This window comes from Saccostrea cucullata, unplaced genomic scaffold, assembly GCF_032062105.1.
Source record: "Saccostrea cucullata isolate Sc308-1 unplaced genomic scaffold, CSIRO_AGI_Scuc_v1 ctg676, whole genome shotgun sequence".
Taxonomy (NCBI): Eukaryota; Metazoa; Mollusca; class Bivalvia; order Ostreida; family Ostreidae; genus Saccostrea; species Saccostrea cuccullata.
This window is the reverse complement of record NW_026927100.1, coordinates 164,437-176,625: the sequence shown is the minus strand read 5'-3', so window position 1 is coordinate 176,625 and position 12,189 is coordinate 164,437. Positions and strand designations below refer to the sequence as shown.

At 34.3% G+C, this 12,189-nt stretch overlaps 1 protein-coding gene and 1 long non-coding RNA gene across 2 annotated transcripts; one reads left to right on the top strand and one right to left on the bottom strand.

Annotated features, from left to right (window-relative positions):
- The first annotated feature begins 4,283 nt into the window (after positions 1–4,283).
- LOC134273438 (uncharacterized) lies at positions 4,284–7,577 on the top strand. Its single transcript, XM_062755631.1, has 4 exons — positions 4,284–5,083; positions 5,318–5,418; positions 6,334–6,408; positions 6,808–7,577. Exons 1-4 carry the CDS (start codon positions 4,968–4,970, stop codon positions 6,918–6,920), a joined length of 405 nt encoding a protein of 134 aa, XP_062611615.1. The 5' UTR covers positions 4,284–4,967; the 3' UTR covers positions 6,921–7,577.
- Positions 5,571–8,202, bottom strand: LOC134273440 (uncharacterized). The gene is made up of 3 exons (XR_009993397.1): positions 8,089–8,202; positions 7,791–7,932; positions 5,571–6,247 (listed from the first exon to the last, which is right to left on the bottom strand). It is a non-coding gene; the product is annotated as an uncharacterized LOC134273440 (long non-coding RNA).
- Between the last annotated feature and the right edge of the window lie 3,987 nt (positions 8,203–12,189).

Here is a 12,189-nt window from a genome sequence, read left to right as displayed (position 1 = left end):
AGGAAATTTAAATAATCATTGGTTTTTTGATCAGCAAGATATACTTCAATTTATATTATTGCTTCTTAAATATTAAATAGAATACATATATCAGGAATATATATATATTTGTATTGTCTACTTTGTTTACGGGGTTGATAACATATAAATAAAGTTATGAATACGTGGCAAGTGTCTAAAGGTTAACAATAACCCCACCCCTACCCACCCCGCCTGCCCATTTTTTTCCCAACACACTGAAAGGCTTGAAACTTGAAAGACGACGTAGTATTGATAAAGAAAAATCGCATTCGTTTTCCTGATAGAGGAAATACATAAAAATTAAGTGTTTAATTACTTATTTTCATCTAAGGCTTTGATTTCTTGAACTAATTAAAAATTATATCTACAATACAGCTTAGCGATATGAATTAATAAATGAGGCATTTATTTTATCTTATATCAAATAGTAGATGAGTCTAAATTAGATGCAGAACTATATAGCGTTATGGTGTTATATTTTAGTCTCTGGCCATAGCTTTATGACCAAAGACTAAAATATATAAAACCTTATATAACGCTACAGTTCGATTCAGCAGTCAAGTCTCACTGCACAAATGTACCCTTTATATATACCCTTAAATCATTGTGCAGTGTAGGTACGATTCATAATATTTCATGTCTAATTATAATTAAATGCAACATTCTCCATCAGCAATGATCTGATGAATTAAAATTAGTTGACCTACTTATTCAGCAAGTCAACGATAAGACCATATAATATTCCATATAATGCATATATACGTATTTACTATTTTGTTAAATTAGAAAAATAAGATTATATATGTATTTTTCAAAATGTAATCCAAATTTTATGTTTATTTCGTTTTAATACATAAAACATTTTTTCTTGCATTATCATTTTAGCAAATGATCCATTTGTTATAAATATATTGAACGATTTCGTGATAGTAAAAACGAAACAAAGGGAAGTAATCAAAAGTTGAACCCGCTCTGATTGGTTAGTTTGGATCTTGAATTTCGAAACTCGAATTTCGAATCTCGAATCTTGAATCTCGTATTTCGAAACTTGAATCTCGAATGAGCCTTCTGGGCTTTCGTACATAGTCCCTAAATTATGATTATTTTCTTTTACATATTTAAGGAATCACTTTCTAGTTAGGAGACTATGCCAGGGCATCAACAATAGTGGGAGACATGGGATAATTTGCATAACGGGCTTCGCCCGTTATGCTAAAATAATCCCATGTTTCCCACTATTATTTATGTCCCTGGCATAGTCTCCGAACTAGACAGTGATTCCTTATATTTCCATTTTTACTCGAAATAACTATCTAAAAATAAATCGAAATACCGTCTAATATAGGTAGATTTGAAATGCATTCCATGTTATTTTCCATTGCCCCGCTCCATGACGTCAAATTTTACTATAAAAAAATAGTCCCATACAAACACGAAACAAATAAATGATTATTTAGTTACTGTAGTCAAATATCAACATTTATGAAATAAACAACAAAGGAATTTTATATTATGATCAAAGCAATCTTGTTAACTTTAATTATATATGTGACCTAGATTTAGGTTGTCGGAGGCACGAACACGTGTATAGGCCCTATAGGAGTATACTTAGGCTTAACTTTCAAAAAAATGGAGTGAAGACCCACTCAATCATAACGTAAAATTGTGTTATAGATTGAAAAAATGACTCATTTTGCCCTCTTTCGTGTGTGTAAAATATTTCATAGGCAAATAACTTCAATCTTCATGAGATTTGTGTAAGTTGTAGAGATTTTACGTAATGTATACTTAATGTTAGATGAAATATTGAGAAAATTTTGATATAATTGAGATTTATTTTTTCACCTTCATGTTTGTTGCGCTACAAGCTTATCTCTCGTTATGTTCACCAATCTCCTCTTTTGTTAACTTTGGCATCTTCCACATTTTTCATGCTTAATATGATTTTCATTAATTCAAAGCACAAAAAGTGTTCCTGAAAGTACGTAAGTTCCGCTTACAATAATGGTCAAATTAACTATCATGAAACTGACCATAAAACGTAACTGTCCCTGCTTTATTATGAATGAGGTGTTAGTGAAACACTGATGCCCCCGTATTGCAGCTTATAATTATGGCGAGGGTTGAAATCTCTCAATTGAGTTCACAGAATAACGAAATGATACTGACAGACCCGCCCAGTATAAAATGGCGGCATCCTTTCGAGTCTACAAGGGGCAGAGACCCAAAGAGTTCATTCGGTGCCCCTCGGATAATCCTCAAGGATTTTAAACATATGTCATATGTACAGTCTTCAGATTCCGAGTTTTGGTATAAAACTAATAGTTAATCCAACAAGAGGCCCATGGGTCTAATCGCTCACCTGAGCACAGGTGCTGGAAACAAGAGACCCATGGGCCACATCGCTCACCTGAACACATGGGCTAGTTAAAAAACACAAATCAGCTTCGTATTGAAAAGCTGACTTGTTGGGGGAGGGGGATTTGAATTGTGTATTACTTGAGAATGTCACTGTATCAATAAAGCATACAATATGTACAAGGCAAGTATAATTTTGCCATACTTGAAAAGAAGATTTTTTTAAAAGAATTTCCCTACATATTACTCGATCTCCCATTGTGACCACACTCTAACCCTGGGAGTCATGATTTGAACAAACTTGAATCTATACTACCAGAGGATGCTTCCACATGAATTTCTTTAGTTTTGGAGAAGAAAATTTTTAAAAGATTTTCCCTACATATTCTTATGAAAAATTTTGATCAACTATGTCCCCGCCCTACCCCTGGGGGGTCATGATTTGAATAAATTGAATAAAACACTACCTGAGGATGCTTCCACACGAGTTTCATCTTTCCTGGTCCAATGGTTCCTGAGAAGATTTTTCCTATATATTCCTATGTAAAACTTTGATCAGCCATTGTGGCCCCGCCCTATCCCCGGGGAATTTGAACAAACTTGAATCTACATTACCTGAGGATGCTTCCACATGACTTTCATCTTTCCTGGCCCAATGGTTCTGGAGAAGATTGATTGATTGATTGTATACTGTTTAACGTCCCTCTCCAGAATATTTCACTGATATGGAGACGTCACCATTGCCGGTGAAGGGCTGCAAATTTAGGCCTATGCTCGGCACTCAGGGCCTTTGAGCAGGGAGGGATCTTTATCGTGCCACACCTGCTGTGACACGGGGCCTAGGTTTATACGGTCTCATCCGAAGGACCGCCCCATTTAGTCGCCTTTTACGACAAGCAAGGGGGTACTGAGGACCTATTCTAACGCGGATCCCCACGGGGCTTGAAGATTTTTTAAAGGTTTTTTCTATATATTCCTATGTAAAACTTTGATCGGTCATTGTGGCCCCGTCCTACCCCCGGGGGTCATGATTTGAACAAATCAAAGGAAATTAAAGTTTAATATACAGACGGAGGGTTGGGGTGGGTCTCGTCCACTTGTTCAAAAGTGTATAATAATCGAAATCAATCGTTGCGTGAAAACTTAATCAAGCAAAAAAAAAAAAAAAAAAAGAATGAAATATCTAGAAAAGAAATAAAAAAACAAGAGGCCCACGGGCCTTATAGGTCACCTGAGTATCATGTAACAACTTTCCAACAATTGAATTTTGTTCGTGTTTTAAACCAGAGGCAATGAAATTCAGAATTTTAAAAGGGGCACCATTGCTTATCATAATTATAAACTTAGCATGCTTACTCTATTTACTTAATACCCAGAGGTAGAACAGAGTAACCAAGAGAAAATAGACTTCAACTTCAAACCAGTTTTGCACCCCACCCCAAAGGAACCACTGACCCTGGGGCCACATATTTCAAAATTATTTGAAATTTTCGTACAAATGAAGAGGAAAATAATATCCCGTTGAATCAATCCTCCTCCTTTCCGGAGCATAAAGTATTTTTGATTAAGCAATGATTTCTAGTGTTAGTGATATTTGTTTTGAGTTGCTAATTCAAAAGTTTGTTTTTTTTTTGAAAAAATATTCAATTTTAAGCAATCAGAAAAAATGTTCAAGTACTAGTTAATTTCAACTATATATTCTGGCTGCAGGCATATACACAGCTTTTGCGTCTTTCAGATCACATGTATATGAAATATTGAAAAAAATACTTCAATTTATGGCCATTTTCAAAGGAATTCGAAAATCGCCAATTTTCCCGGGATAACTGACCTGACCAATCAGATAAAAGGTATGACGTAGAGAAAGCGTCACCAATAGTTGCGTGGCGGAAGGTTAGACTACTGTACAGTAGATCAACACATTCATACGATTGTTATGGTTAAAAGATGTGCATTCGGACTTTGCAACAGTGACAGTCGGTATCCGGCCCGGAATGAGGGGGTGATATTTTACCCATTCCCTAAACCTAAAACAAATATTGACAAATGTCGACGGTGGATCAAGGCGTGTAATCGTCCCCACAAACAACTCAACGTCGACAGCATAACAAAAAACACTTATGTCTTCTCCAAGGTATGTTCAATTATGTTGTTAATATTGATCGTAGCATACAAATTTACGCTCTTATAAATGATTTTGCGTATTTAAACAGAAGTTACGCATAGGCCAATATGTTAATTGTTAGCAAAATCGGCCAGAATTTCCTTTGCTGTTTTTGAACATCGTCTGTCATGTCCCCAATTATTTTAAAATATATCGCACATGCCGGGGCTACTGCCTGAATAAAATGTGTTTTATAGTGTATTAAAGAGGTTAACATGCATTTCACATCATAACCCTCGAGAAGTGAAAATTTTGCATACGATTTCACTTAAGTAATTTTGTCAGTACCTATATACATATTTGGTAGATCCCTGTTTATACGTATATCTTTGAACTCCTAAAGAATAATTTAGAATATGTGTTTATCTGAAAAATTGTTTGTTAACATGGTTAAGAGTCATGCTATATTTGATTGCAGCACTTTATGAATGGCTGTGGTCCTACACCAACATATCCTGACCCCATTCCTCTGACTTCCAGCACATCCAAGCCATCTAGACCCCCACCAAGGAACAGGGGAATCTTCAACAAACAGTCAAGGTAAAATTAAATCATTAGTATATATTATTTCCATGCAAATTTTATACAGAAAAAAAAAATATTAAAATAAAAAAAAAAACAGCTTTTTTTTTAATTGTAACTTTTATATTTCACTTGTAGTTTATTGCCTCCTGGTCTTTTATAGAGCAGCAATGCCTATAGTTTTGTGTTGATATATGTGAAACATTTTGTTGGTAGATCAAATTTGCAGTGACCTTTGTTCTGTAATTTCAGTGAATCAGAAAATCATGAAGACCCTGATAATCAATGTGAAGAATCTTCTCAGCATGTTACTGCCACTGGTGTGTCAACTTGCTCTCAAACTGAGGAAAAATGTAAGTGCATGATGCCATTTTGATTTATGAACAATACCCAACATAGATGCAGACAACAGTTTGTTCAATTAAATCATGAAAATGACAGAAGTATATTTCAGTTAAATTTGAGACAAGTTCTTTCATAAAATGAACATTAGGATAATTATATTCTTTCGACATGTAATTCTTTTCGAGTAAATACAATGAAATCACAAAAAGAAACACCGGTGACCAGAAGTTGTCCTTGAACTTGGAAATAGAAGGCGTGAGATTTTTTCAAAGTAATTTTTCCATCAGTTTCAAGTAAACAAAAATTGGGAAGGGAAAGAGATTCTTGAATGGTCAAGTCTCGAGCAGAGTAGGGGCACTTAATTTCAACAATTCCACTTACACCTCCATCACAGACAATTCCATCTGGAGTTGCCCCTAGAAATGGCAATTCTGGATTAATGCACAGACCGCAGTCATGTACATGCAATCCCTGTCTTTTAACATACATTTCTCTGGCTTTCTTTTCATTGGAAATTCCGTATGACGTGGAAGTAGACTTAAATGCTTTTGGTTCTAAAATACTTTTGACATACTTCAAAGAAATAGTTTTCCTGTGTAAAATTTCGTAAAATTTGGATGCCGTTAGTCGTGTTTTTCTCTCTAAATGCCATCTCTGTGAATTATATTGTTCTTGTGTTTACTCTTGAATTTCATGAGCTTTGTTCAAGTCTATTGCTAGAGATTCTGATAAATGTTTATATTTATATGGTAGTAAAACTGGACAGATATAGGGCAATTTTAGATCTCCACATTTTGTATCCACTGCCTTTTGTACTTGTGGTTCATAGAAGGATGCCTGTAAAAAAAAATTAAATGAAAATGCTGCATTGCATTATGAAAAACTAATACATGTAAATACATTTTATTTGCAATTTATTCCAGGGGTTGAACCTATGGATGTTTTACTACTGGCTGCTGAAAACAAGAACATTTTGGAGGAAAATAGAAGCTTAAATGGTAAACTTCAGACTGTATATGGAGCATATGATCAACTTCATAAGAAGACTTACACACAAAAAAAAATGTAAAATTGCAAGCTGAACTTTCACAGGAATTTAATGTTGATGTCATCATTGGTGATGCAAAACAATTCAAATATTACACAGGTTTAACACCTGATCAGTTTCTTGGAGTATATATTTTTTTGATACCAAATGATCAAGTTATACCAATAATACAGTTTCCATCAAACAGATCAAAAGAAGTAATAGCATTGAATTTGAAAAGTCAATTATTTTTAACAATTATGAAATTGAGACATGATTTTCATTATTCTGACTTGGCTTTTCGATTTAAAATTAGTAAACAGACAACAAGTGTTATTTTTACGCACTGGATCAATTACATGTTTTTGAGATTTGGAGAGCTTTCCATCTGGCCTCACAGAAATGTCATCAAAGAAAATATGCCACCCAAATTTAAAGAAGAATTTCCGACAACTTTTGGTATTCTTGACTGCACAGAAATAAAAATCAACAAACCATCATCTCTTAAGGCCCAATCACAAACCTACAGTGACTATAAAAGCTGCAATACTATGAAAGGTTTAGTAGTGTGTGATCCAAGGGGTTCAGTTACATTTGCTTCCATGTTACTTAGTGGCGGTATATCTGACAAGGATATTTTTGTTCGATCGAAGTTTGAAGACATGCTCAAAGACTTGTTGGATGAGGGTTACCTACTCCAAGGAGATGGACTCATGGCAGATAAAGGATTTAACATTGAAGAGGAAGTAAAGAAATGTGGGCTGCAATTAAACATACCACCCTTTGCAACCATTGGAAAACAAATGACCAAGAGTGATGCTTTACTAACCAAGAAAATAGCTAAACATAGAGTTCACGTTGAAAGAGCTATTGAGAGAATCAAACGTTTTAAAATTTTATCTGGAAAATTCAAACTCTCTTTATTTACTTTGATTAACCAAATATAGTATGTCTGTGCTATGCTTTCAAATTTTTTTTCTTCCTTGCATTAAAAACAAAACCTAATTAAGTCAAAGCTTTTAATTTTTTTAAAAATAAATATTAACCAGTTAACCTGCATTTCATACATGTAATGGGGTATTTTCTTGACTAAACGCATTACCCTCAGTATGTAGTGTATATATTATATATTTTATTCATGTTTACCGGTACATGTATATGCATACATGCAATATTGTTTTTATTTGATGAAATTTAATTACATGATGTACCGGTATATCACATATGATAAAGTATTAAAATATTGACTTAATTATAGTACTAAAATATTTGTTCTGCCTGAGAAATAGAGAGAGAGAGAGAGAGAGAGAGAGGGGTAGAGAGAAATAATCTAAATTATAGTACAAAACTTACATGTGTGCTTCGACCACTTCCTATTCCAACTTCACCCAAATGGGTCATTTTCCTCTTCATGGGATTTGACACCAAGTAACTGATTGGCAATCCTTTTAAGGCTTTTAAATGGTCAACATCTTCCCCATTCACATAAATCTTCCTAAAAATACAATGTACCCTGGTAATGAATTTTAATCAAGCAACTTTAAAAATTAGATTATAAATACATACATGTAGAAATTACAAATTTTAATTGTTGCTAATACTAATAGTAATGTTATTTAATTTATAAGGTTTTAATGATATTTTTGGTTACCTGCATTCTGTCAAAACATTTTCTACAGGTTTCTGTTTTCTATCAGGGTGGGGTTTAATAATGCAAATTTGGGGAGCAGCAGAATTTTCAATCTTGCTTCCTCTTGGCACAGACTAGTACATGTTAGATTATCAGGGACTGCTTTAAAACCCATCGGAATTCAATGCTGAAGAGCCATCAACAAGCCAATAATGTGAGAACATGACCCACTGGCTCTGAAAAAAAAACGAGTGTCGGGTTTCATTTTACGATTTTCACAGCAAAGATATCGGAATATTCATTGTAAATCATAAGCATCAAATTCTAAAACAAAACATACCCAGCTATGCATGAACAATGCGCCAAATCCAAGGATCCTGGCGATACGTCTAGATTAATAGAATGCGGAGAGTCATTTTTCCGTTGGGAGCGGTGACATTTTGCGGAAATTCGGACTTCATTCTCCTTGTCGCTTTTATACAATTTCACCCTCTCGAAATAATTCTCACAATAATACTTAAAGCCTTGCTGCCTTGCTTTCATGGAAATTTCTCCCTCTATATAATTTTCGGATATGTCATGAGGTAAGTCGGATAAAACTGCAAAAACGTGTTGATCTAAACTCTTTGCAGCCATGTTTATAAAGAGATGTTTGTCTAACCTCAGCATCCGTGACGTAGGTTGGGAAAAGGGGCGGGGCTTACAGAAAGCGCGGCGATTCGCGAATTTACAGGATATAAGGAAAATGACGTATTGTATGACGTCATAATGCATCGACTAAAGGGAAAATTACGTCATGGTTAATAGATACTTGGTCACCAACACTTCAAGTGATATATACTGCATTTGCAACCTAAACAGAGCGGTTTGGATTTTTCAGAAATTCTCAGGGCCAAATAAGGCACAAAGTGGCTCTTGCTCTTTATGCATTTTTTATATCATGAAAATTGTGAGGGTCACAGAGGGTGAAAAGAAAACATTAGCTCCAACTACATGTACCTGTACACGGTCGCAGAGTCCAAAAGCGAAATGTATAAGGAACCAAAGAAGGGTTTGATCACAGGGGCATCATATCTCCTGTTCTCTACTTCACATATAAAAATGCATGCATGTGAAGTGGAGAACAGAGTGGATAAGATGCCCCTGTGGTTCGATTTAGGAGTTCGTGTAGACTATTGACAGAGTATAAATCATAAGTTAATTTATAATATATAATAAGAGTTATCTTTCTTTTTACGCAAGTAAACTGCGTGAACCTGTTGCAAATAGGTTACTCCTGATCCGAACTCGCGATATCATTTTCAGTTTTAGGGCACAACTAAGCAAAATACCCCTCCCCCGGTTCTTTAGTCCATAAGATGTAACTTCTCTATTATTTAGCACATACATCATGTACATATGATGCTATTTACAGCTTCATGTAATTTTTTTTATGCATGTGAAACATTATTTGTAAGATTTTTTTCCAAAAGAAATGTAAACTTACTTTACAGTTACAACTTCATTATGCCCCTATAAACGAAGTTTCATGGGTATATAGTTGTTGTCGTGTCCGTCCGTCTGTCTGTCTAGCTGTCTCTCTGTCTGTTTGTTTGTCTGTTTGTCCGCAAAAACTTTAACCTTGCCGATAATTTTTGATTTAGTGGACCTGTGACTTTCATATTTCACATGTATATTCCTTGTGACAAGACCTTTGGGTATCACCAAATTTGATCTTTTAACCTTGGAGTTTGACCCACTTTTACAAAAAAAATTCTTAACTTTTACTCTGGCCATATCTTTTGAACAGTAAATACCAGGACTTATATACTTCAACTATGTATTTTTTTGTAAAGACCTTTCATTGAATACCAACAACTTTGACCTTGGGACCTTGATCTTGGAGATCTCCGTACGTATGAAAAACTTTAACCTTGGCCATATTTTTGAACGGTAAAGGGTTGGGCTTTCATACTTCACATATGTAGTCCTTGTGAAAAGACGCTTCATTGGATACCAAAGAATTTGACACCTTGACCTTGGAGTTTGACAGCCTTGACCATAATTTTTGAAGGATTATGTCTAGGGTTTTAATACTTCACATATTTAATCCTTGTGACAAGAGCTTTCATCTGGTATCAATAACATTGACCCTTTGTCCTTGACCTTTAAGTTTGACCCATTTTTACACAAAAAATCCAAACATTTACTTTGACCTTAATTTTAAAACGGTATATACAAGGAATTTCATATTTCAAATATTAATTTATCAATTCTTTATGGCAAGACCTTTCATTTTAAATGAACACTTTTGACCTTTTGATCTTGAACTTTGAGATTTCCGTACTGACGAAAGAAAAAATTTTAACCTGGGCCATAACTTTTAAACGGAGGGTGCTAGGACTTTCATACTTCACAAATTTAATTCTTGTGACAAGGCCTTTCATTGGATATCAAAACATTTGACCCTTTGACTTTGACCTTAGTATTTGACCTACAATGTACTTTTTACAAACTTTAACCTTGGCCATAACTTTTGAACAGGTGGTGCTGGGGTTTTATATTTCACTTTTGATTTTCTTGTGAAAAAGCCTTGCTTTAGATATCAACATATTTGATCTGCATTTGAGAAAGCTAAACCTTATGTTGCCATACGGGGGCATCAGTGTTTTACAAACACATCTTGTTCTTTTATTAATTCTTTTGAAAAGACCTTTCATTGGATATCAAGAACTTTGACCTTGGAGTTTGAATTACTTTTTAAAAACTTTATCCTTGTCCATAACTTTTGAACGGTAATGGCTACGGCTTTCACACTTAACATATGTAATCCTTGTGAGAATTTCTTTCATTGGATACCAACAACTTTGACCCCTTGAGTTTGACCTACTTTTAAAAAACAAACCTTTACTATAACTTAAGAAGGGCTAGGAGTTTTATACTTTACATATTTAATTCTTTTGACAAGACCGTTCATTAAATATCAAGAATTTTGACCCTGGAGTTTGACCTACTTTTTGAAAATTTTAACCTTGGCCATAACATTTTAACAGTAATGGCTAGGGCTTTCATTCATACTTCACTTTTGTAATATTTGTGACAAGACCTTTCTTAAGAAACCGACAACTTTGACCCTTTTACCTTGGAGTTTGACCTAACTTTCAAAAAAATTATCCTTGTCCATAACGTTTCAACAGGTGGTGCTTGGGCTTTCATATTTTACAATCATATTTCTTGTGAGAAGACCCTACTATGGGTACCAACATATTTAATTTGCATTTAAGAAAAAGTTTAATCTTCGCTATGTTGTCATACGGGGGCATCAGTGTTTCACAAACACATCTTGTTCCTTATAACTTTTGATTGAGAAGAGATAGGGATTTCATATTTGACATGTGCATTACCTGTGACAAGATATTTCCGAAAATGCCATGATTTTTAACCCCTTGGCCTTGACCATTGACCTTATTTTATAAAATTCAACTTAGGTGATAATTTCTGATTGACATATGATAGGGCGTTCATATTTAACAAAATATATCATAAAAATGACACCTCACCCACTAAGACACCGAAAGCGGGGGACCACAATTCTTTGAATTTGCTTGTTAGTGCTGCAATACATTTTACTTTCTTTACTTTATTTCAAACTTTATGAAGTATTACTGGGTTCCCTTTATAACAAGAAGATTTTATCTTTTTTAACGTCCCTCTAGAATACACTGCCACTACCTCGGAGTGTGAAGACACTACCTGAGTGTGAAGTTCTGCCCCGATGCGAAATGATGCTTCGCTAAGCATTGCTATTTTTTAAATGTGAATCTTCTTTTGTAGTCTTGTTTTTAAGCCAATGTACTTCTATAAATAATCCTGATGAATTGCTATAAATTACTTTAAGTTCTTTCACGTTAATGATGAAGATATTTTTCCATGTGTTAGCTAGGCTTATATAAATCTATTAATTGAGCATTAATTCATCTTTTTCAGTCGTGATTTTCTTTTCAAAAGTTTCATCAGACATAATTTGATCCTATACACAGCCATGCTTTACGATAATCTAACAATAAAATAAAAATAATTTAACAGTGAACATTTTAAATTCATTAACAGCGAAAACCACAGTAGAGCGATTTTAGATGAATA